This window comes from Carcharodon carcharias, chromosome 4, assembly GCF_017639515.1.
Source record: "Carcharodon carcharias isolate sCarCar2 chromosome 4, sCarCar2.pri, whole genome shotgun sequence".
NCBI lineage: Eukaryota > Metazoa > Chordata > Chondrichthyes > Lamniformes > Lamnidae > Carcharodon > Carcharodon carcharias.
The window spans coordinates 24,184,556-24,211,453 of NC_054470.1; the positions used below are offsets into that span (position 1 = coordinate 24,184,556).

The following is a 26,898-nucleotide window of genomic DNA, read 5'->3' on the forward strand; positions in this document are numbered from 1 at the left end:
TCTAATACAGAATGTGCAAGAGCAATCTAAGCAGGCATTTAACCCAGTTAGAAAATCGCATAAAGATGACAAGATGAGGGAACAAAAGTGTGGATTACCATGGGCCCTGGGGCAAGAACATTAGATGTCCCCACAAACCTGAATCCTGTTGTTGAGAAATACTCTACAAAGGGTACAATTTCCACATTTTAACATTTAACTGCTGGGCCTATTCATTTTCAATCACCAAGCTCTGGCTGCCAAAGCATGGTTCTCAAATTTGTTAACTGCTTTTTTAATGTTCTGAAATTCATTTTGAATTGCATCAATTTCATTTACAAAATGAAATATTACAATATTTCGTTAAATACCTGATAATTGTCATTTTATTTAATTAATTATTTAATTCAAAACTACTAATTTTAGGTTTTTATTACATAAAGGTTATGTTGGTATATATAAAAGTGAAAAGTAATTGAATAGAGCAGAACTTACGTCATCTGAGTTGAATTTTTCTTTTCAGTTAAAATAATCTCTTCCCTCCTTAATTCTTTTTCCATCAAAGCACAAGGTTCAGTAGCAAATGGTTCTGGATAAATCTGTTCTGCCACCTTTCCACCTTCTCTTAAATCTTCATGTGAAATCTTGGCTTCCTTCACAGAGAACTGTGATGCAGTGCTCTCAGTTTCACTGTTGCTTAAATCATCTATAGATACGGTTCTACTTGAATGAATTGTGCCATCTATTTCTGAAGACATTTGACATATGACATCATAGTCAGTCTTAGATTCTTCAGATTTATTTGAACCGGTTTCATTGACTAGAAGTCTTGCTGTCTTTAGCTCTTGAATTGAATTGTCTGAACCAGATTCACTCATATCTGCCCCACTAGAACTTTCTTCAGGTGAGGTGCCCAAACGCTCATTTGCATTCTCCGCTTTTTTGCTCTGTTGATCTCCAGTGATTTTCTCAACTAAATATATTTCCCCTTGACCTTTGTCATCATTGTCCACAAGCTGGTCATCAGTGGTGTTGTATGCAGAGGGAGAGCCATTGGTAAATCTTTCCAAGTCACTAGTTTCATTTCCACTGAGCCCTGGTTCAATTGTAACTGAAGGAAATGTTGAAAAAGTATATTCCTGAAAATCTGTTTTTAGAATGGTTGTATTCACATCTTTTATCACCGAAATTTTATATTCCTGCCTATCTGGCACTTCTTCACATGGCTTTTCGCTTCCGGATACAATGATATAGTTCATTTCTTCTGTACTATGGTCCTTATCTGATGTTAGTCTGATTTCATTGCTACTAAGTTTATTTGAGTTCACTTTGGTTTGATGTTTACTCACATGTTCAACTTTTGGTGAACTGTTATCAACTTCAGAGGAACCTGGAGAGTTGAGCGAAGAAATCAAGGAACTGTACTGATTATCAAACCTATGCTCCAAAAGGGGATCACTACCTTTGTTGCAGGGCTCTGACAATTGGTCTGCAATTTCCACTCCTAATTCACTTTCTACAGTCTCTTTATGACTCTTGGTAGCAGCAATACTCTCTGAAACAGAAACATGAGAAAATCCTTCACCAATTATACTACCATCCTGGGGACTAAGGTCTTCCCAAAAGTCTGATTTCTGGATACTGGAAGATAAGCTGCAGGATGTCACATTGCTGTTACTGCTGCTATCTGTGTTTTCAAATGAAACCCATGCATTTTCCATAACATTATGTATTACATGCTCAGTTTCTGCATTTATTTGGTTTGATACATCAGTGTTAGAGAGTACTACAGTACCATCTGCTGGTGAGAATATATTTCTCTCTTCAATAACCTTGGTTGAATCCTTCACTGAATCCGATTGCCTTACAGATTCACAAGCAGCATGAAATGAAACAAGTCCTACATTTTCATGGGCAAATGCTGTCTTGTCTTTAAATATGTCTGATTTAGTTTCTTCACGACAACATTGAATTTCAGGACTAGTTGGACAGGGTCCCTCACCACTGGCAGTTTCCTGTGTTGTAGCAAACTCACCCTTCATGGTTTTGAAAGCACTGACGTTTGCAGATGAAATTACATCACTTGAATGAATGGCCTTTGTTTCTGTCAGTGGTTCCATATGCAAAACATTTTCTTCTGATACAGAGAAGTATTCCATTGCTTCCGAATTATGTAAAGCAACTATCTGATTATCCATGTTGTAGTCAGAAGAAGTAAAATAGTCATCCACAGATCCAGATTTTGAAAAAAGGCTTTCTTTTGTCCCATCATTTGTGCTGCATGAATTATTGTCCAGGTATAAATTTGAAGGTTTCTCTTTTGAAACACTTCCATCCTGCTCTTTCCCTAGAAAGAATGAAGTTGAGCTCCTGTCCTCCAGAGTTACAGATGCCATTTCATTGTTTTCTGTTGTGTACAAAACATTGTTTTCAGGACATGAGCTTTGAAGCTGCTTAGTTTCTGCAGATGAAATATCATTTACACTAGATAATACACTATCCATCGTGAAAGAACTCTCTTCCACTGGGTTCCAGGGATCAAGGTGTTCTAAATCAGCTTGGTTGGCTAGATTGTCTCTGTGCCCTGTAAATTCATGATTTTCTAAATCATAATAACTTATGTCCTCTTTATAGTTATCCTGTGATTCCGGACCTTTTTTGATTGATTCAGGAACTCCTTTTTCTAACTGAATCCAAGCATCAGGACGACCAGAAATTTGTTCCTTGTCTTGCACAGATTCAAACTTAACATTATTTAATTCAGTCAACTCCTTATCTTTATCAAATGGTTGTTCTGTTGTAATGAAATCTTGTCCTGATTCAATGCAATTGTCAGGATGTTTTGATTCCTTTTTGTCATCTAATTGTACTAAACGAAACCCTGTATCCATAGTAATTTCAGGTGAATGGACTTCCTGTTCGACCAGTTCATTAGGCACACTTTGATATGGATAAAAAAGACCTTGTTCAGCTAATTCACATGAAGCAACATTGTCTGACATGGATAGGCAAGACTGCTGTCCAGTCGTGTCCACTATATCAGGTCGTTTGGCCAGAGGCTCAGCAGTTTTTTCTTCTGAGTCAATCCACACATCTGGACTTCCAGAATCTTGTTTTTCTGCCTCAACAGATTCACTCCATCTATCAGGGCTGTTTGAGGCTGAGTGGCTTGAATCTAGTTCATAGTCACTCAAAATGTCAGGATTTACAGCAGTTGAACCAAAAAATGAGTGATCCGATTTAGCCCACACGTCAGGATTTGAAGAAGAAATCTGGTATGTGTCTTGGTGATAGTCATTCACGATATCAGGAATGTTTCCCCCTGGTTCAACTAACTCCTGTTCAAATCCACTATAAGCATCATTACTAGTGGGAAGTAGCTCAGGAAATTCAAATGCAGGGTCGATCCCAGTGTTGGCAATTTCAGCGCAAGACTGGTTACTCTCACCTTCTGCAGGTTTGTCAGGGTGTTGTGCATTTTTTGGCTCTTGTTCAAATTTATTTGAAATGTGAAAGTCAATAGTTGGCTGGATAAACTCATATTCAGAATCAGTGTATTGATCGGAATTCTTAATGGCTTGCAGTGTTCCTTCTTCCAAAGGTTGACTACAGATATCAATGGCTGCCAAATGACCTTGTGGCATTTCAGAGGCTAAGACATGGCTGTGCTGTTCACCTTCACAATGTATATCAAGAAGGTTGAACACTGACTGTTCCGTTTTCTGTGTAGATGCTTTCCATTGCTCTTCAGAATAGAAAAAATCATCTTCATGTTTGCCCTGTGAATCTAAATTTTTTGCATTCAGTTCAGATACTCCTTGTTGTAACGGATTCCACATCTGAGGACTTGAAGAGGTTTGCTGGTTATCTGTTTTTACCAATTCAACCTCAACAGATCTGGAGAATTTATCAATTTCATACTCTGGTAATCTGTCCTCCATTTCATAATCATAGCATAATTTAGGGTGGCCTGTAATTGGTTGATTGATTTCATGTACTTGATTGAACCAGAGTTCTTGGTTTATGAATGAGGATTCATTATTATCTTGTTCAAACACATTCCATGGATGATGTATCCTTGTAGATAGCTGGTTGCACTTTTGTTCATTGTTATCCTCTATATATGTATTTTCAGTTGTAGAATAACTAATTCTCTGGTCTGAACTTTTCACTTTATCGAGAGATGCTGCACTTTGTTCACTGATCTTCTCAATACATTTACCACTTTCCTCTAGACTTTCAGAAGATGATTGGCTGCTATGTTCAAATTCATTCCATATATCGGAAGCATTTGGAGATGCTTGTTTGCATTCCTCTGTGTTCAATGATGCTACAGTTTCAAATTCTGCCTGACTGTGACTAATTTCAGCTTGCTGTAGTTCCTGAACATGTTCAGTGATTGGAATGTTATTTTCAAACACTGGCTGAGTAACGTCCTGCTCAGATTCACTGCTTACCTTATCTGGTTGATTAATGTTATTTATCTGTTTGCTCGACAGATCTGGATTTGTCAATGGTGAGTGTTTGGGATCATCCTGAGAAATATTCCATGCTTCAAAGTTCTTTGTCTGTAAAGTTTCAGCCCATGAATCTGTATTTTCAATGGCTAACTGCCTTTTCTCCTGTTCAGGACTAAACTCTAGGCCATATTTATGTGCAGTTGTTTGGGAGTCGATTGCAATCCCTAACTTCCTACTTTCCGATGTTGAGTTGCAGGGTTCCTGGTCAAATGTTGTCCATGCACCTAAAATTTCATTAGTCGACTGGATTTCCTGTGTAGGTTCATTCCCTAGATATGAATTTACAGCAACTGGCAAATTAACTTCCTGTTCAGAATTCCTTAATACTGTAGGGATTTGTGATGAAAAAAGAACAGTATCCTGTATAGGCTCTGCACTGGTATCTGGATTTTCAGTGTTTGGTTGTTGGCTTTTATAGTCAGAATCCTTCGATATATCTGAGAGGTTTCCAATAGGTCTTGTAACTTCATGTATCGGTTCATCCCAAATAAATGTATTTGCTACAGCTGATGTACATTGTTTCTGTTCAGAACCTATATCTGAACTATCTGCACATTGCTGTTTGTCCTGTTGTCTTGGTAATTTTATACTGTTTAGGGACTCGGGTGCTAATAATGTTTCGTTTCCAAATTTGTAATATGGATCAAAATTATCGAAACCAGACACAGTTGCTTCTTTTGCAGATATGTTCCAGTTATCAAGGCTGTTTGAGATCAATTTAGTTTTGTTCAGTTCATCACACACGTCTGGTTTAACAGAGGGTGATTGGAAAATAGTTTGTTCAGGTGTACTCCATTGATCATCAACTAATTGCTCAGACTGTTTATCAATTTCATTCCAAATATCATAATGTGTGAGATCAGATTGACTGAACTCCTGATCAAAATCTGTCCAAAAATCAGAAGATTGTACAATTACATTTAGTTCCTTTTGGTTTTCATTCCAGACATCATTTGGACCTGACGCAGCCTGTTTAAGACCTACTTCAAGTTCATTCTGTTGACCAATATATTTAGAATCTGACAGATCAGAGTCAACAATAACAATTTCATTGATTTTTTCTATCACATCTTCTGCAAAAATATTATGAGGACCCTCATCCAGAGGTGAACCTTCGACAAGACTGTTCATTGGTGTTGGGGGCACATTCTTATCTTCAACTTGTGCTCCAATCACATCATTAGAAAGATTTTGAGAAGTTAAAGAAACATCAGCCGCATGGGATCTAGCAAATTGTTGCACCGTTTGATCTTTTTCTAATTTATCTCTAGCATTTTCTTGTTTGTAAACATGAACATCCTCTACCTTTGCCAGGTCAGTTACTGCACTGGCTTCCTCTGATATAACTGCTTTCAGGAGATAACTTTTTGGAGTTGTGGAACCTAACTTTGGCAAACTAGCAATCATCAAAAACTCTTCATCACCTCCTGCGAAGTCAGCTTTAGTATTACTGCAATGTGATGTACCAAGGACAGACAAATCAAAATTATCATTCACATTCACAGCTGCTGGAACCTTTTCCTCTGCTAATTCAGCTTCAGGTGGTGAGCTAAACAGATCATATCCATGTACAATGCTGGAGGGCGGCACTACTGCTTCTCGAATTGGGCTTTCATCACTGAGAAAAACGGAGCTTTCTTTAGATGAGCGATTGCTTCGGATAGTAGCTAATCCACTATCTGGACTCATTAGATCTAAATTGCCATCGCCATGGGCCTGTAAGGAAGAGTTCATATTTTGAGAGTTTTCCAATAAATTATCACCAATATATTCAGTGTTCTGGGAATCTACATCAGGACCAGACAAGTCTAGAACACCAGACGATCCTTCTGAAACTGGAGCACTGCCATTGACAGCTTCAGTGGAGGAAGTTCTCCTGTTCATCGCCATTCCCTGCTGTCGCCTATGGATACAGTCTTTTATCAGTGGAAGTATCTGCTTGCTTGAAACTGAAGAGCTCCCTTGTTGATATGCTCTGATTTCCTGAAACCCATACTCTATGGGCACTAGCTGAAGACATGGATTCTGACATTCTTCTAGTGTATTACATATCTGTCAAACAATGAAAATATTAGTGAGTACTTTTATTTCAGTAAATCTAATTATTATAAGACCTACCACAGGAAAATAAATCACATTTATTTGTTAAACAATTACTGTTAGCATAAAAAGGTCACTAAATGGTATTCCTGTTTTCTGGAATTTAAAAGTATGTTTTGCAGTTTAATTCATGTATTGTCTCGTTTAAGTTACAAGTCAAAATAGTTAAGTAAAAACATAAAAATGGAATAGCTATTCAATTTCTAATTCTCTTGCAAATTCATAGAATTTCATCATTGTTTTCATAATAATTTGAGAAGCAAAATATAAACTCTTGTAAGATAAAAATTAAATCAATACAACATGAACAAAATAAGTGATATAACGGATAAAAACAGTCGCCATTAATACATGGCAATCGTTAGCTTCCCTGAAACGATCTTTTCCAAACATTGTAATAATGAATTTTGGTCTTCTGTATGAACACAAAGCACAGAAATATTCAACAATGTCATATGACTTGGTAAAAAGTATAAGTATTGCTCCAATTATCCACCTCCGCCCATCAATTATTCAGAATTTATTTTTTATTCGTTCAAGGGATGTGGTGTCGCTGACAAGTCCAGAATTATTTTCCCATCCCTAATTGTTCTTGAGAAGATGATGGTGAGCCACTTTCTTGCACCACGGCAGCCCATGTTGTGTAGGTCCACCCACAGCATTGTTCAAACTGGAGTTCCAAGATTTTGACCCAGCTACAATGAAGCATCAATGATACAGTTTCAAGTCAGGATGGTATGTGATTTGGAGGGGGACTTGCGGGTGGTGATGTTCCCATGTGCCTGCTGCCCTTGTCTTTTTTAGGTTGTAGTGGTCGCAGTTTTGGAAGATGCTGTTGAAAAAGCTTTGCGGAGTTACTGCGGTGCATCTTGTAGATCATTCAATATTGCAGCCCATGGTGCATCAGTGAATCAGGAAGTGAATGTTTAAGGGGTGCCAATCAAGTGGGCTGATTTATCCTGGATTATGTCAAGCATCTTGATTGTTGTTGGAGCTGTACTCATCCAGGCAAGTGGAGAGTATTCCATCACACTCCTAACTTGTGCCTTGTAAGTGGTGAATAGGTTTTCTGGATTTAGGAGGTGAATTACTCAATCCTGAATTCCCGGCCTCTGACCTGCTTTTGGAACCATTGTATTTATATGGTTGGTCCAATTAAGTGTGGGGGTCAATGGCAATGCCCAAGATGTTGTTGATGGGGGATTCAGCGATGGCAATGCCAGTAATTTCAGGGAGAGTTGGTAACATTCTCCCTTGTTGGAGATGATCATTGTCTGGCATTTGTGTGGCACGAATGTTACTTGTCACTTATCAGACCAAGCCTGAATGTTGTTTAGGTCTTGCCGCATGCAGGTATGGACTGCTTCAGCATCTGAGTAGTTGCAAATGAAACTGAACACTGTGCAACCATCAGCAAACATCCCCATTTCTGACCTTATGACGAGGAAAGGTCATTTATGAAGCAGCTGCAGATAGTTGGGCGTGAGATACCAGACTGGGGAACTCTTGCAGTGAAGTCCTGGGACTGAGGCAATTGGTCTCCAATAACTACAACCACCTTCCTTTGCATTTGGTATGATCTATTCTGAATCTATCCCATTTATTATGCTGGTGGAGCCACATATGATAGAGCCTGCCCTCAGGGAAGACAGTGGCCACACTGCTACCAATACAGTCATGTATAGATGCATCCAGTGCCACTGAGCAACTCTTGAGGATAGACTTTAAAGTTCTTGTTATTCTTAGTGCTTCATCCAAGTGGTGTTCAGTATGGAAGAATAAGAATTTTTCAGCTGAGGGAAGAAGTTAGGTGGTAATCAGCAGGAGGTTTGCTTGCTTATATTTGGCCTGATGACATGAGTCCTCATAGAATCTGGGAGAAAAATTGAAGACAACGAGGGTTACTCTCTCCTGACCCTACACCACTGTGCTGCCATTTCTGATTGATCTGTCCTGCCAGTGGGACAGGACAGAGATGGTGATGGAGGAGTCTGGGAAATTGCTGAAAGGTAGGATCCTTCCAGTATGACTATATCAGACTGTGATTGACCAGTCTGTGGGACAGCTCCCCCAAATTTTACACAAGTTCCAGATGTAAGGGCGGCACATTTTGCAGGGTCAACTGGGAAGGATATGTCTTTATCGCCTCTGAATCTGATAGTTAGGTCGATGCTGGGCGGTTCATCTGGTCTTATTCTTATTTGACTTTTTCATAATGGTGATCCCACAAGAACATACTCTAGGTATCAACCCTGTCAAACTCATAGACTCAGACATCTACAGCACAGAAGGAAGCCATTCAGCCCATTGAGTCTGCGCCGGTCAACAAAGATCTGACTACACTAATCCCATTTTCCAGCACGTGGCCCATAGCCCTGCAGGCTATGGCAACGCAAGTGAATATCTAAATACTTCTTAAGTGTTACGAGACTTTCTGACTCAGCCACCCTTTCGACAGTGTGTTTCAGACTCCCACCACTCTCTGGGTGAAAAAATTTCTCCTCAACTCCCCTCTTAGCCTTCTACCTCTTACCTTAAATCTATGCCTCCTGGTTATTGACCTCTCTACTAATGGAAAAGTGCCTTCCAATCCATGCTATCCAAGCCCCTCATAATCTTATACACCTCTATTATGTCCCCTCTCAACCTTCGTTGCTCCAAGGAAAACAACCCCAGCCTATCTAATCTTTCCTCATAGCTCAGACCCTCCAGCCCAGGCAGCATCCTGGTAAATCTCCTCTGCACCCTTTCCAGTGCAATCACATCCTTCCTACAATGCGGTGACCAGAACTGCACGTAGTACCCCAGTTGTGGCCTAACCAGCATTTTATACAGTTCCAGCATAACCTTTCTGCTCTTGTATTCTATGCCTCACCTAATAAAGGCAAGTATCCCATATGTCTTCTTAACCACCTTATCTACCTGCCCTGCTACCATCAGGGGTCTATGGATATGCACACTAAGGTCCCGCTGATCTTCCGTATTTTCCAGGGTCCTAGTGTAATCCCTTGCCTTGTTAGCCCTCCCCAACAGCAGTACCTCACACTTTCCCGGGTTGAATTCCAGTTGCCACTGCTCTGCCCACCTGACCAGTGCACTGATATCCACCTGCAGTTTATGGCTATCCTCCTCACTATTTACCACCCGACCAATTCTCGTGACAGCCACAAGCTTCTTGATCATACCCCCTACATTTAAATCCAATTCATTTATGTACACCACAACAGCAAGGGCCCCAGCACCGACCCTGTGGAACCCCACTGGAAACAGACTTCCAGTCACAGAAACATCCCTCTACCTACACCCTCTGCTTCCCACCTCTCAGTCAATTTCAGATCCAATGTGCCACTTTGTGTTGGATCCCATGGGCTCTTACTTTCTTGACCAGTCTGCCATGAGGGACCTTATCAAATGCATTACACTCATCAACATTCTTGGTTACCTCCTCAAAAAATTTGATCAAATTTGTCAAACATAACCATCCCTTAACAAATCCATGCTGACTATCCCTGATTAATCCGTGTCTCTCCAAGTGCAGATATATTCTGTCCTTCAGAATCCTTTCCAGTAACTTCCCCACCACCGAGGTTAGACTGACTGGCTTGTAATTTTCTGGTCTATCACTTCCCTTTTTAACAATGGGACAACATTAGCAGTCCTCCATTCCTCTGGCACCTCACCTTTGACCAGAGAGGATTTGAAAATTACTGCCAGGGCCCCTGATATTTCTTCCCTTGCCTCCCTCAACAGTCTGGGATATATCTCATCCGGGCCTGTGGGTTTATCCACTTTTAAGGCTGCTAAACCCGCTAGTACCTCCCCTCTCTATGCTAATTTCCTTTAATATTTCACAGTCCTCCACTCTGATGTCTATACCTGCATCGTTCTTTTCCATTGTGAAGACCAGTGCAAAGTGTTCATTGAGGACTGTAACTCTTTCGAGTACAAACCCGTTTCCATCTGTTTCAGATGAAGTTACATTGTTTCATAGTTTGCCATTGTGAGATTTGAACTCTTGATTTGAACTCTTGATACTCTTTTGAGTAAACCTGTTTCCATCTGTTTCAGATGAAGTTACATTGTTTCATAGTTTGCCATTGTGAGATTTGAACTCTTGATGATATTTGTTATTCATCTGTTTTTTTTCAGATGAAGTTACATTGTTTTATAGTTTACCATTGTGAGATTTGAACTCTTGATCTTGGGGTTACAAACCCAATACTATAACCACTTGGCTATTTAGACCAAGCTATTCAAATTTCACCATCTGCCATGGTGGGATTTGAACCCAGATCCCCGACGCATTACCCTGGGTCTCTAGCGTACCAGTCCAGTGACAATGCCACTACGCCACCGCCTTCTCCATTAGTTGTAACTCTTTAGAGTACAAACCCATTTCCACCTGTTTCAGATGAAGTTACATTGTTTCATAGTTTGCCATTGTGAGATTTGAACTCTTGATTCATAGTTTTGCCATTGTGAGATTTGAACTCTTGATCTTAGGGTTACAAACCCAGTACCATAACCACTTGGCTATTTAGGCCAAGCTGAAATTACATTGTTTCATAGTTTACCATTGTGAGATTTGAACTCTTGATCTCTTGATACTCTTTTGAGTAAACCTGTTTCCATCTGTTTCAGATGAAGTTACATTGTTTCATAGTTTGCCATTGTGAGATTTGAACTCTTGATCTGGGGGTTACAAACCCAGTACCATAACCACTTGGCTATTTAGGCCAAGCCATAGTTTTGCCATTGTGAGATTTGAACTCATGATACTCTTGATACTCTTTTGAGTAAACCTGTTTCCATCTGTTTCAGATGAAGTTACATTGTTTCATAGTTTGCCATTGTGAGATTTGAACTCTTGATAATCTTTTAAATGAAAACCAAATCAACAAAATTGGGATAAATCAGGCACAGCCCCTAATTCAGGTCAGCTGTAAAACCAAGAACAAAGTTTTAAAGGAAACTTACAAACTTTAAATCAAAATGTGATTAAAGGGGTCAACAAAACACCCCAGTCCCCGCGGTGCCCACCGAGCACGGAAGGCCTCGAGAGTGCCAGCAGACACCGCGTGCTCCTTCTCCAGGGACATCCGGCAGCGAACGTAGCCGCGGAAGAGGGACAAACAATCGGGCGGGACTCCCCCGTCGATCGCCCGCTGCCTGGACCTGTTAATGGCCAACTTGGCCAGGCCCAGGAGCAGGTTCACGAGGAGGTCCTCCTCCTTCCCGACCCCCTTCCGCACCGGGTGCCCATAGATCAGGAGCGTGGGGCTGAAGTGCAAACAAAACATCAATAAAAGGTTTTTCAAATAACTAAAAAGGGAGTGCAGCCTACAACACCCTATGTATACATGGTCCACGGACTCCACAAGACCGCAAAAAGGGCACGTGTCCTGAGAGTCCGCGAACCAATGCATCCTCTTATTATAAGGGACTGCTGCTTGCAACACCCTCCAACCCAGGTCTCCGATAGAAAGGGGGAGGACACCTCCGTAGAGGGCCTCCCATCGGGGGCTTCCGCCGCCGGACGGCAACAAGGCACGCCAGGGCGTGTCCGGTCGACGGACAAGGGCGAGAAAATGGAAGGTGTGCAGCAGCAGTCCGTACAAAAAGCTCCTCTTTGCCGTGCCAAAAGGCACAGAGGGCATGTCCCCGAGGCGGCTCATATTGCGGGGCACCAGCACCCGAGGGAGGGTTCGGGGCTTGGGGCCAATGTGGAATTCCGTCCGAACAGGGGAACGCTCAGACGGAAGACCACCGCGCACCTGGGCCGCCTCAAGACCCAAAATAACGTCGGGTCCGAGCACGACCGTTCTCAGGTCTTGGATGGCATCGGCTGCGACCTGGACACTCACAGACGCGCGTCGCGCCAACTCCTGCGGGAGCATCCAGCCCAGTCCTCCGCCACCCAGCACGTCCCCGATTCTGGTCACCCCTGCGGCCACAGCCCTCCTCTCCGCCAACCACTGAAAAGGACGGAGGGGCGGATTCCTGAGCAGCGGCTCTCTGACGATAGCCGCTACTCCTGACGGGGGAGAGCTGCGTCGCGAGGCGACCACTTTCCAGACTTTGATCAGGTCCTGGTAAAAGACGGGCAACGCCTGCAAGGAGCCACCGAGGCCCAGCTGTTCTATAAACAGGAGCTGCACGTCATAATTCAGGCCGTGCACCTGACGGAGGAAATACGTCATCAGGGCACACCATCTAGGAGGAGGCTCGACGTAGAGGTATCGCTGCAGGGTCTGAAGGCGGAAAGTCGCCACCTGTGTGCGTAGGCACACTAGCGCCTGACCACCCTCCCTAAGCGGGAGACTCAGAACCTCGGCAGCGACCCAGTGCAATCTTTTGTCCCAGAAGAAGTCGACTAACAATCTCTGGATTCTTGTGACAAAGTCCGGGGGAGGGGTCAAAGTGACCAGCCGATACCACAACATGGCGGCGATCAGCTGGTTTATGACCAGAACTCGACCTCGGTAAGATAGCACTCGGAGCAGTCCTGTCCAGCGCCGCAGGCGAGCGGTGACTTTCGTCTCCAGTTCCTGCCAGTTTGCCGGCCAGGATTCCTCAGCGGGGCAGAGATGGACCCCCAGGTAGAGGAGGCTGGTCCTGCTCCAGGTGAAAGGCCTGAGCTCCTCGGGTAGGGGATCCATCTGCCACTGACCGACCAGGAGTCCAGAACATTTACCCCAGTTGATCCTGGCAGAAGAAGCGGCAGAGTAGACCTCCTGGCACTCGCGCATCCTCCGCAGGTCAGCCGGGTCACTAAACATAAGGAGCACGTCATCGGCATTAGTTGTAACTCTTTAGAGTACAAACCCATTTCCACCTGTTTCAGATGAAGTTACATTGTTTCATAGTTTGCCATTGTGAGATTTGAACTCTTGATTCATAGTTTTGCCATTGTGAGATTTGAACTCTTGATCTTAGGGTTACAAACCCAGTACCATAACCACTTGGCTATTTAGGCCAAGCTGAAATTACATTGTTTCATAGTTTACCATTGTGAGATTTGAACTCTTGATCTCTTGATACTCTTTTGAGTAAACCTGTTTCCATCTGTTTCAGATGAAGTTACATTGTTTCATAGTTTGCCATTGTGAGATTTGAACTCTTGATCTGGGGGTTACAAACCCAGTACCATAACCACTTGGCTATTTAGGCCAAGCAAAACAGATGTTTCATTTATTACTGATTGCTTCCTCTGCAATCAATGTTGATTTTTCTGCAATTGTAACTCTTTCGAGTAACAACACATTTCCATCTGTTTCAGATGAAGTTACATTGTTTCAAAGTTTGCCATTGTGAGATTTGAACTCTTGATAATCTTTTAAATCTTTTAAATTTGAACTCTTGATCTTGGGGTTACAAACCCAGTACCATAACCACTTGGCTACTTAGGCCAAGCTCATTGAGGACTGTACCCATGTCTTCCGGGTCCACACACAGATTACCTCTATGGTCCCTAATTGGCCCTACTCTTTCCCTAGTTATTCTCTTATTCATTAATTCAAGTCCCCTCAGGGTATGTTAATAAGATCACCTCTCAGTCTTCTAAACTCCAATGAGTGAAGGTCCAACCTGCTCAACATTTCCTCATAAGACAACCACTTAATCCAGGGAACTAACCTAGTGAACCTTCTCTGAACAGCCTCCAATGCTAGGGGGATGCTGTGAAATAGCTCTATTTTCTTTTTGCCTGGGCTAATGAGCACAGGTGACTCTAGTAATTGGAATCAAATTAACTTAAGCAACAGAACTGACCAATTATCAAGTGACCATGAGCCCAATTCAAAATGAGATCATGTTCATTCAGGGATTAAAAGCAATGGTTCCAAGTGGGCTTTCTTGCTAGCTACAGAATCGTGAAAGAATTGCCGTCAAAGAAGGGGTTTGAGAGGGCTATGCTTCTATGGACTGATCACAGGGATGAAGTTGTAAAAGTTTGTCTTCAGTTGATAAATATGCCGTTTTCCGTTATTAAACTTATTTTAATTTACTACCCAACAGTCCCATCTTGCCTTGTGGTTAAAGTCTTGTTTGAAGTAAAACAATTGACTTAATCATTTACAAATCACTAGTTAATTTGGCTGATTGCAATTAATTTGCAGGTAACAAAATTGGGTAACTTAAACATCAGATTACAACAGTACTTTAGGTGTGGTCTCACCCACCCTGTACTCATGTAACAGACTTAACTACTTCTATACTCCATCTCCCTTGCAATAAAGGCCAACATTCTATTTGCCTTCCTAATTACTTGCTTTAACTCCATGCTAATTGTTTGTGATTCATGTATGAAGACACACAGATCCCTCTGTACCACAGCATCTCCACCAAAGTGGACAATTTCACATTTTCCCACTTGAGCTATCTATATCCCTTTGGAGACTCCATGTTCTCCTCACAACTTGCTTTTCTATCTATCTTTGTATTATAAGCAAACTTGGCTACGATACGTTTTCCTCCTTCATGCAATCAAGTCACTGACTTGGACTGTAAATATTAAGGACTTAATAGTGATTCCTGAGGCACTCCACTCATTAAACTTTGCCAACTTGAAAATGACTCATTTAGCCTGACCATTAGCCAATTCTCTATCCATGTTAATCTATCACCCCCAACACCATGAGCTCTTATCTTGTGTAGCAACCTTTTATGTGGCATCTTATTAAATGCCTTTTGAAAACTCAAATACGCTACATCTACTGGTTCTGCTTTATCCATCGTGTTTAGACAGAAAATTTGCCATCTAACAGGAAACAGAGTAGGCATAAATGGATCATTTTCTGGTGGCAGGATATGATAAGTGGTGTGCCACAGATCAGTGCTGTGGCCTCAACTCTTTACAATTTATATGAATGATTTGGATGAAGGGACCTGACTTGCTAAATTTGCTCATGACTCAAATATAGAAAGAAAAGTAAGTTGTGAAGAGGACATAAGGATTTAGGTAGGTTAAGTGAGTGGGCAAAGACCTAGAAAAATGTGAAATTATCCATTCTGGCAGGACAATTTTTTAAAAATCTATCTAAATGTTGAGAGATTGCAGAGTTCCCAGATGCAAAGGGATCTGGGTGTCCTAGTGCATGAATTGCAAAAGGTTAGTAATCAGCTACAGCAAGTAGTTAGCAAAGCTAATAGAATGTTATTGTTTATTGCAAGGGAAATTGAACACAAGAGTAGGGAGGTTGTACTTCAGTTATACAGGGCATTGGTGAGACCACATCTGGAGTGTTGTGCACTGTATTGTCTCCTTATTTAAGGAAAGATGTAAATGCATTGGAAGCAGTTCAGAGAAGGTTTACTAGATTAATACCAAATGGGCAGGTTGTCTTGAGGAAAGGCTGGATAGGCTATACTTGTATCTGCTGGAGTTTAGAAGAGTAAGGGGTGTGACATAATTGAATCATATAAGATCCTGAGGGGACTTGACATGGTGGATGTGGAACGGATGTTTCCTCTTGTGGAAGAATCTAGAACTAGGGGCCACTATTTAAAAATAAGGGTCACTCATTTAAGACAGATATGAGGGAAAAAAAATTCTGAGGGTTGTGACTTTGGAATTCTCTTCCCCAAAAGGTGTTTGAGGAAGAGTCTTTGAATATCTTTAAGGCAGAAGTAGATAGACACTTGATAAGCAAGGGAGTGAAGGGTTACTGGGGGTAGGCAGGAATGTCAAGTTGAGATTAAAATTAGATCAGCCATGATTTTGTTGAATGGCAGAGCAGGCTCGAGGGGCCAAGTGGTCTACTCCTGCTCCTAATTCATATGTTCATATCTTTTTATTACACCCTCAACAAACTCTAATAAATTTGTCAAGAACGATTTCCCTTTCTTAAACACCTATACAGAAACTTAGGGCTGCAAAGTACATTGCTGGGGCATAGTATAAGGAATCTTAACCTGTATCTGGTAGTAATATATTCAAACTTAGGGTCATTGATGATAAAATTGGATGCCAGCATGAAAAATGACTCCATCCCCCTATCTACTTAAAATAAATAGCCCAAAAACTATCATCTCTCCACAAAAAGTACAATAGCTTCAGTTTTACAATGGATATCACGAACTACAAAATCCAGCAAGTAAATATACTGTAATGAAGAGGCTAACTTTAAATAACTTACTCTGTTGCATAGCTCATCATTGTCAGTACAGATAGCAACTTGCCGAGTCGCTTCACCACCATCACTTCGGAAGAAAGTCATCAAGACAAGAATATCATAACCATGCCTTCCAATAAATATTTTTAAATCGTCAATAAGATTTGGACGAGATAGGAAGTCCTGCAACATAGATAAACAACAATGACTAATGTGACTTTAATGACTTTAAAAATTTTAAAATGCTTGAGACATTTTTTAAAACTGTTATAAACTTTTAAATACTTTCAACACTGAGAATTATTAAAAGGCTGCCAGAGTTTATCCCTTGGGTATCAACATTACCTGGCTCCCCTCCACTGTGCCAGCCCCCTACCCCCTGCTCCTCTTTCCAATCATCCTTGGCTTCTCTTGCACCACCCCAGCCAGCTCCTCTTCCTCATTGGGCAGAGGGGGATGAGCTGGGGGGGTGGGGGGGTGCGTGGAAACCAGGGTGAGCTGGGGAGAGAAGAGCTGGGGAAACAGAGAAAGTGGAGCTGGGGGAAGAGGAGCCAGGGAAGAAGAGGAAGCAGGGAATGGGAAGTTGGGGACAAGCAGGGGATGGGAAGCTGAGAGAATCGCAAAGAGAATTTTGTCAATTTCAACAGTTCACAGCAACAAACCTTAATTACTGATATTTTCAGCTACCCTACCTGACAGATTTAAATTTACCTTTCACTAACTTTGCTGACTAGTGCGTGTGTTCATGAGCCCTAACATTTTGCACGTAAGAATCTCTTCAAGTTGAGGGTAAATAAACACAATTCTTGAACTAAGGGTCCCTGCCACTTTAAGAATCAGAATGCCGAAACAATCAGCAGAGTCCACTGAGGCTCACCACATCTTACAGATTTCAGCTTGAGTCAGGGTTCCAGAGATTGCTGTGTCCTTGTGTCCCTCAATAGCAGCAAACTTGTCAATGTTCACCGTAATTGAGGGAAAACACAGGCCAATGTTGCTACACTTTGAACTCAATCTTCATTGTTTTCGTTCATGTAGCATGTTTAACATAATAAAATGTCTCAAGGTGCGAAACAGAAACATTATGAAACAAAATATGACACTGAACCACAAGGAGATACTGGCCCGGACTTTCACTGAATTGGGATGCCTCGGGTCCTTTAAAAATGGCAGGCAGACCCCGATTCCAGGATTCCTATCGCTATTCCAGTTTCCAGCAATTTTCATTGAAATGGGAGAAGTTTGTGGGTAGCCTCCTTGCATGCTGCACTCCTGTCCTTGCCAGCTCCATTCCAGGAGTGGGCAGTTTAACTCCCCTCTGCCCGCATTATTTTAGAGGAGTCAGACCCCTTCAGTAAGTAGACATGGATCACTGCCTCTCAGAGATAGCATGAACAATGGGGGAACAAAAAAAAAGCTACCTGTTCCTGGAATTTTTTTCATGTATAGGCTTTGAAATACAAAAAAAAGTTCTTTCACAGTTTCAATAATTAGATCATGTAATGTGAATTACTATGGTGATTAATTATAGACCTGTGTCTGGCAAAGGTAAGTTGACCATTACATTGTATAAATGTCGAGATGCATTAGAGTACTTTCTTGTTGGGGAAAGTGCTCTCATGCTTTCAGAACTGAAGAAAACACTGTTTGGGATATCTAGTGTAATAATATGATGTGATTTAAATACCAAAATCCTTTTAAAATGGAAAGAAAATCCTTCAGCAACTTTTACTTGGTGGTGGGGTGGGGGGGACATGGTGTAGAATAAATCCCCCACCTGCTCCTAACTGCCTTGTTTGACAGGACATCTGTTGTATCTTAGAAAAAGAGGCCATCTGGTTTTGCAGTTTCAATAAACACCATTGTTTACATTTCCTAGAGGTGTTTTTATCCTCACTGAGCACACTTATGAATGCTTTGAGTTTCAAAAGGCCCAGAACTACTTATCTCAGCAGGGGGCTGTTCACATTTGATTGACCGTTTAAGAGGTTATTAAACAATTATCTGTCCTTGATGTGGTTAGTGAATTAGATGTTTGTTTGGATTTTTTTTTTACAACATATTGATTACTTGAGGGGATTTATATTTTTTTGAATGAGACCTGAGAGTTTATTTTTCAGCCTTAAGCATGTTTGAGTGAGAGTTCTATAAGATTGTAGAAGTTTATTATTTTTTTCAACTCCATTTCAAAGACATGGATCCTGAAGCCTGCCCATTGTGGATACTGGGTGAGTGGCTATAGAGGATAAATGGAAGGATGGGCAAATGTGGGGACATGGGGATATGAGAGGTGCATGGAGGGAGCATATGGGTTGGGTAGGGTATGAGGAGTGAAGATTTGTAAGGCTGGAATTCATCATTAAAACTGGGCTGAACTCCCAGTAAATGGAGGCAGGCATTCCAGCCTGTGGGCTTTGCCATTGTTCCAAGCCCACAGAGGGATTTGAAAACAAGGATGAGTTTTAAAATCAAGATGTTGCTTGACCGGGAACCAATGTAGGTCAGCAAGCTCAGACGATAGGTCAACAGGACTTTGTTGCCTGTGTCTTAACTCGCACTGAGTTTAGGATGACCTCAAGCTTATAGAGAATAGAATGCCAGAGACCAGCCAGGAGTGCACTGGAATAGTAAGTCTAGCTTACCTCTTACAGATTACCTTTGTCACATAGGATGTCAGTTGTGATTTGATAAGAACTGTTTCAGTACTGTGGCAGGGGTAGAAATCTGATTGGAGGGATTCAAAGATAGAGTTCTGTGAATGATGGGCATGGATTTGGGAGGTGACAACATGTCAAAGACTTTGGAGGGGACTTTGTAGTTGGGGCCATAGTTTCCAAAGATGGTGGGGTCAAAGGTTGGCTTTTGAAGAGAGGGATGTTGATGGCAAATTTAAAGGAGAGAGGAACAGCACCTTAAAATAGAGACTGCTGTTAACAATATCAGCTAATATAGGGACCAAGAAGGGAGCAATCATCAGCAATTTAGAGGAACTTGGAGGATATTTAAGCCAGTGGCCTTTTGGAAGCAAGAGATGTGAAATGGGCAGCTGATCAGCGGTCTGGATCTTAATGACAAAGAAGACCATGAGCTCCTCGATCTTATTGTTGGAGCTGAGGGTGGAGAAGATAAGGGAGAGGGGTTTAAGAAGATTATTTGCAGCAGAACTAGGGGGAGGGGTGGATGGGGCTTATTATCCTTTCCTTCAGAATCATCCTGAAATGCATGAGCACTTTTATCAAACAAAAGCAGGATCTGATAGTGCTTTTTGAGGTCAAGCCGGATCTGGCAGTGGATGGCTAAATCAATTGTCTGCAACATCCTTTCAAGTCTGCATCCCTTGAACCTAATGGAATGGAGATGAGGGCCATACCAGGGAAACAGCCAAGGTGAAAGAGTGATGGTTTTATTGGGAGCCAGGGCATCAAAGATGGAGGTGAAGGTGAGCAAATCAGTAGCTGTAGAAATGTTTTAGTGAACGGAAGACCAAAAGACTTAGACAGTTAAGATTTTGAAAGTGCAATTGTAAGTGAACTGGGGGATAGCTTTTCCTGGGACCAGGTGGGGTGGGGCATGGAAGGAGGATGTGGATGGAGTGTGATATAAGGATGTGATCAGACGGCCATACTGCAATTGATATGACGGGACTAGCAAGACCACATGGTATGGCAAGTTTGAGGGTGGCCGTGAATATTAGTTGGGGGGATTAAAATACTGCAAATTTTCAAATTTTATGAATTATAATCATGTACTTTTTTGCTTCTACCTTTAGTTGATCCCTTTTCTCTGTCCTGAAAATGATATCACCTGCTGGTGTGCAATTTGGCTAGCAGTGACAGCCTTTCAGTATCAGTAGCTAGTCTTCATGTGATCCTACACTGTGAAAGCTGGCAGGCTTTTTGACTGCACCTGATAATTGAGCTAAGTCCAGTCCTGCTCTTACCTCTTGCCCGTGTGCATATTCTTGAATAAGAAACAGGAACTCTGCTAATTTTTCCCTTTCGTGCTCAAGGGCCATCAAAATCAGCGCTAGCACCTCACCACTATTCTAGCTGAGATTAGCTAACCCAGCACAGATCAGAACATGGAACCTTACCATTATGTATGGCTCAGTAGCACAGTAGATAGTGTATTTATTCACTGAGAATTTTTGGCTAGGTATAACTGTCATAATATTATGCAAGCTTAAGCACTGCATCCTATATAACCAAGAGCTATGATACACAAAAGACAAATTAAATCATCTAGTAAGTAACAAACTATATTGTGTTAAGTATCAACTACAACTAATATAAACCAAAAAGTATTGAATATAAAATACTTCATAATAAAAAGAATGAGAAACATACTTTCAATATATCAACGGAAATAGATATGCAAATAGTAAGCAGGGTTTTGTGAGATAGGATATAGTTAAAAGTTTTGGATGAGCTAGCTTATCGAGGATGAAACAGGGTTGGGAGAAAAATTGAATAGTTTAGGAAAGGGAGGGGAAATGGATTGGAACTATCCTGTTTTCATTGTACCATGCAATAGGATCTTTTACTTCCACCTGACAGAGCAGATAGGGTCTTGGTTTAATGCCTCATCTGAAAGATGGCACTTCTGATGTGTGAGTATGGATTAGTTTGTTACATTTCTGGAGTGGGACTTGACCCCACAACCTTCTGACTGAGGCAATAGTGCTGACACTGAGCCTAAGCCAATATAGGCATGGATGAGGGTTTCAGTGTCCGATGAGCTGAGGTAGGAGCAGAAGTGGGAGATTTAGATGTAGTAGGTAGTCTTTGAGATAGAGACAAGTGTTACAATCAGAATAAAAGCAAAACACTGGGGATGCTGGAAATCCAAAATAAAAACAGAAAATGCTGGAAAACCTCAGCAGGTCTGACAGCATCTGTGGAGAGAGAAACAGAGTTAATGTTTCAAGTCTGTATGACTCTTCTTCAGAGCTAAAGAGAAGTAGAAATGTAATTAAATTTATTCTGTTAAAGTGGGGTGGAACAGGTGAAGCTGGGTAGAAGGCCAAAAGGTGGAGGCAAAGGAGAGATTGACCAAGATGTCATGGACAAAAAGACAAAGGGAGTGTTAACATATTCTGATTCCTTACCTTTGTGCCACTATCAGCATCTCCTTTAGCCCTTAACCCTACCATTAACACTCCCTTTGTCATTTTGTCCATCTCTCCTTTGCCTCCACCTATCGCTGGCCTTCTATCCAGCTTCACCTGCTCTACTGCCCCCTTAGACAGTATAAATTTCATCACATTTCTACTTCTCTTTAGCCCTGAAGAAGGGTTATATGGACTCAAAACATTAACTCTGTTTTTCTCTCTCCACAGATGCTGTGAGACCTGTTGAGTTTTCCCAGCATTTTCTGTTTTTATCACAATCCAAATTCAACTCGGTGCTGAAAAGGATGCCAAGGTTGTGAACCAGTCTGGTTCAAAATTAATTGTTTTCTCAAGTCCTTATTAGAAATTAGAAATTTTAGCTAATATTATTTTCAATTCAAATGGCCTAGTGTCTACCTCTTTAATTATGATATGTCGCTGGCTTATAAATACAGCATTTGAAAGTATGAATGATGGAAAATGTGGAATTTAACATTACTTCACTATTACCACCTTCTTTATATTTTACTGCTACGCCTGTCCATATTTACATTTACATGGGCAAACTCAATATCCATGATCACTTCTAGTGGAAAGTCAGAAGTAGCAGCAATTGGCACAAAGTAGGCAGAGCACAATGCCCATTACATTTCCACCCAAAAACTGGCATTAGAGATGACGGAAAAAAAATTCCAGGTTTATTTGTTTTACAGAAACCAATCAAAAAATACTTGGGTCGTAGTAGCTCTGGTCAGAAATCTTTTTTTTAAAAAAAGCTATATTCAAGATGTGCTCCTTCACTTCAATTCTGCCTCCATCATGGACAAGTCACATAATGGAGACAGAGAAATAGACAGACTGACTGATACTAGATTATAAATGAACTGTGAAATTTGTGCCAAGGTCTTGAAATTCAATTTGCAAACTGGTCCAGTAATTTATTTTTGCATTCCTTAGCTATCTAGTGAGCTAAGTGATGGGCATAAATTTTTTGCATTAGTCTCATTGATCTTTGCATTGATTTACTTGGTTACAGTCACAGATTACTATTCTCATATGTTTAAAAGGCTATTCACTTGAGGCGTATTACTATATTAATCTGTGAAGGGTGTCGTTAAGACCATTGATTATTTCCATCTGTTTAATCAGTGGTTTGGGAATGGTGTTATCAGAACCAGCACAAATGCTCACTATGCGTAGATCTTTGTACTCAACATTAGATTTTTCAGGAGTGAATCAAAGTATCAGATTCTATCTTCATCGTAGTTTATAACAGAAAACATTCATTGTTTTTTTGGGGGAAAAAATCTAAATATGGATTTGACAGATTGTAATTGTTACCAGCTACAGTGGAATGAAAGTTCCCCATGCTCCATACATTTTGATGTACAGGAGACAAACAGTTAATTCTTAGCATTGTACTAGCTGATAGAAAGGCAAATAAAAAGCTTATAAACGAACCTAATGCATGAATCTATGCTTTTATCACATCACACACTGCACAAAAGGATAAATTAGAGGAAAAGCCATTTCCTTTATATTACATATTCAGAGCAGGAGTTGTCAGCTAGACTTCCTGCTATGTCCATGTTCAGCTGAATTTTACAGTGGTAATTTATGACTTCTGCTGCATGTAATGACACACTGGATAATAATAGAAGTGAATTTTAATTACAGTATGCAAATCAATCAAGCAAAAAATAACCAGCCCATCTTCTAATGAAGAAAGACAATTATATATGACAGGCCTTTAGAATGGGAGTGATCTGTTTGTATTGAACTTTGATATAAAGCATATTAAAATTGAACACTAATTCAACTAGGAATGTATCATAAAGAAAAACAAAGATTGACAGAAAAAACAATAATTTAAAGCTAATTTTAAACTTAATGTCAGTAGTTCAATTTTATTCATTGGGCAGGGTCTTGTTGAGGCATTGGGGGTCTTGCCTGCCTACTGGACAGCTGATGAGAGACACATGCTGCTTCTTTTTAGGAAGGCCCACTGAACCACAAGCCAAGCAGGCAATGGCGAGGCCAGTCCTTCCCCTGGGATCAAGACCCTGAGGCAGAAGTCTCGCCTACTAAGAGCTGTCGGCCAATCAGGCATCAGCTCTGCTCAGAAGTGCCACTTGGGAGGCCGTTGCTGCTGCTGGAAGGGTAGGCACCAGAATCCCAATATCATGGAGTGACTTGGGCCACAAGCAATGTGGGTGGGGTTCATGGGGAGAGGGGTGCAGGGGGGCAAAAGCAGTGTCTTTCATCTAGGCACACTCCCTTTCCTCTTAGAAGTAACAAAGTGGTCATACGGTTTTACCTGTTGTGCATGCTGTATGGTGAGAGGCCCACCTTCAGCTAGGTTAATACCGGCGGTGGTGGGATTAATTGGCCACTTGGGGTCCTCAACTGGCAGTGGGGCAGGAAGGTTGAGCATGGGCCTTCCCCCTCAGAACTCAATTATGGCAAGGGTGGGGCGGGAGGGGTTCAAGCATGTCACCATCCGGCCTCCAAGCACGTTACCAGTGAGCAGAGGATTCTGCCCATGGCCTTGGAATTACCATGAAATTCAGTCATTGAGAGTTAATGACACCCTTGCTTTGCCCAGTCATACTTCGCACATGTTTACAATTTTAATATTAACAGGGGGAAAATAGCAGATTTGCTACTAAAGCTTGTTTGCTTCCCTGATTCAATGTATCAATGAATGACATGTGAGCCTGCACCCTGGAGAATAGGAAGGTAACATTTTGGAATCCCAATTTGCCTCAAGGTAGCTGATCTTAACCAGCATTCCAGTGGAGGCTGTTCCATTAAATCTGGACAAGGGAAAGGAAAATTTAACCTATGGTCATTTTCTGACTCTCATCATATTCTTTGCATACATAAGGCTTTTGGGCGAAGACGAGATCAAACTCGAATGTGATACCCCCATCTTTAAACAGTATAACAGCACACAATATCATTTGGTAAGCCACTGGATGGCACACAGTGATCTCTGGAACAATAATGGACATAGATTGTCATTTCATTGGATTATTGAAATGCATGTCACATTTTCCAGTATGGGGTTAACATAATGGTTAAACAAAATTAAACTTGTGAAATAAAAAAAACTGTAACCAAGGATTATAAAACTCTTATCACATGGAATGCCCTGCAGTAACAAAAGGCACTATATAAATGAAAGTTCTTCTTTGAGTAATTCTGATATTTTCCAATATTTCTTTACACTATCTTTGCTAAGTATAGACAACTATATTAATTTGGGTGCCCATAAGATATTGCTATTGACTCTCAATATTTCTGAGTATCGGGTGTTAAATCAAAATGAAGTTATGTTTCTTTGCTTTGCAAAAGAGATTTTCAAATATTATATTTGAAGTTTTCTAGATTATAGAAATAGTAACAAACATGGGGTCAGACAAGTGCACTATAGTGGCAAGTTCAATTGCTCTGGGACATTACTAAAATAATAAAAAGTTAGAAAGGAACTGAAGCAGTTTTTTTAAACACCTAACTACAAGAGCATTGTGGAGTAAATTATTCGACAAAGCCACTGAAGAAGACAATGTAAATAGACTCAGGAAACATGCATTCTTGGAGAGAGAAGGAATCGAGAAATGGTGAGATATGGTCATTTGTTTGGATAATAGCTTTTTCATGCTAAATTCTTGAGCAAAATTCAAATCACCTCAATTTTTGGTGCAGGGGCCGTGCTTTGCAGCATGTCTGTGCCCATTCAGATCAAGGTGGGTAAGACACGCAATTGATCTACCCACCTCATCTGAATGATTTCTGTGCCTCGAGCACTGGTCCCCTCTTCTCAACGCTGCTGGCATGGTCTGCACACAGCAGATGCTGCCGGCAGCATTGTCTCCCGATCATATGGCAAAGGCGGACTGCTTTTACTTAAAGGCAGACTGACTCTTAAAGTGAAGGTGGAGAAAAGATTGCTGTAGTGGAGGTTCTTCAAAAATGAACACCAGGGCACTGAAGGACCCAGACTGATGGTTTTGGTGCAGGAGGCATTAATAGTGCAGACAGGCAGGAGGAGAGAATCCATGGCTCCACAAGGGGCAAGGAAATCCTCAAGGACCATTCTCAGAAGTGAGTGGGAACACTAACCTGGAAGGTCAACTTCTGCAGTCTGGACACGAGGATCTGGCAGCAGTGCCACAGGAGGTCTAATGACCTGATGCACTTGCTCAACAATGGTGAATGCATCTTCACATGACATCTCCTACTCATCACAACAGCAGCTTCTCATGCTCAACACAGCACACCCCCATCACTCACCTAGTAGCACTCCCTGGTATTCAGGGCTCATGTCTAATATCCAGATATTCCAACAGCCCCTCACACACTCAGCAATTCTGCCCAACTCTCACTGTCTCTATTAACCTCTAGCTATTCAGCTATGTCAGGCACACCACCCAAACACAGTACTGCACCACCATTAATATTCTACCTCCTCTCTTGCAGACCAAGGTGGCACACAATAGGAGAAAGCATAGCAGAGCTGGCAGGGGACAAGGACATGTGTATCTCCTAACTTCCACATAGGAGATGGTTTGCTGCATCAAGAGCCTAGATATGACTGGACCCAAGTATCCAAGTCACTGAGAACATAAATAGGAACAGGAGTAGAGCATATGGCAAATCAAGCCTGTTTTGCTATTTGATACGATCATGGCTAATCTTCTGCCTCAGCTTCACTTTCTTGCCAGCTTCCCATATCCCTTGATTCCCAGAAGGACCAAAAATCTTTCCAACTCAGGCTTAAATATATTCAATGATGCAGCATCCACAACTCTGGTGTAATGAATTCCACAGATTCTCAACCCTGAATGATTGGCCCCTTATCCTGTGACTGTGCTCCTGTGTTCTAGATTTACCCATTTAGGGGAAACAACCTTTCAGTGTCTACCCTATCAAGACTCTTTGTGCTAGGTATGACTTCAAACAGCGGAGCGTTTTCCCCTGATTCCCATTGACTCCAGTTTTGCTAGGGCTCCTTGATGCCACACTCGGTCAAATGCTGCCTTGATGTCAAAGGCAGTGGCTCTCACCTCACCTC

The 26,898-nt window shown here is 41.4% G+C and overlaps 1 protein-coding gene across 3 annotated transcripts in view; it reads right to left on the reverse strand.

Annotated features, from left to right (window-relative positions):
* Window positions 1–26,898, reverse strand: part of LOC121277224 (protein prune homolog 2-like) — a 496,270-nt gene that overhangs the window by 147,787 nt on the left and 321,585 nt on the right. For all 3 annotated transcript variants that reach the window (XM_041186396.1, XM_041186394.1, XM_041186397.1), the window contains exons 7-8: window positions 16,736–16,894; window positions 475–6,551 (exon numbers count right to left, since the gene is read on the reverse strand). In XM_041186396.1, the coding sequence (XP_041042330.1) occupies window positions 475–6,551; window positions 16,736–16,894 (6,236 nt within the window). The remainder of the gene's footprint in view (window positions 1–474; window positions 6,552–16,735; window positions 16,895–26,898) is intronic.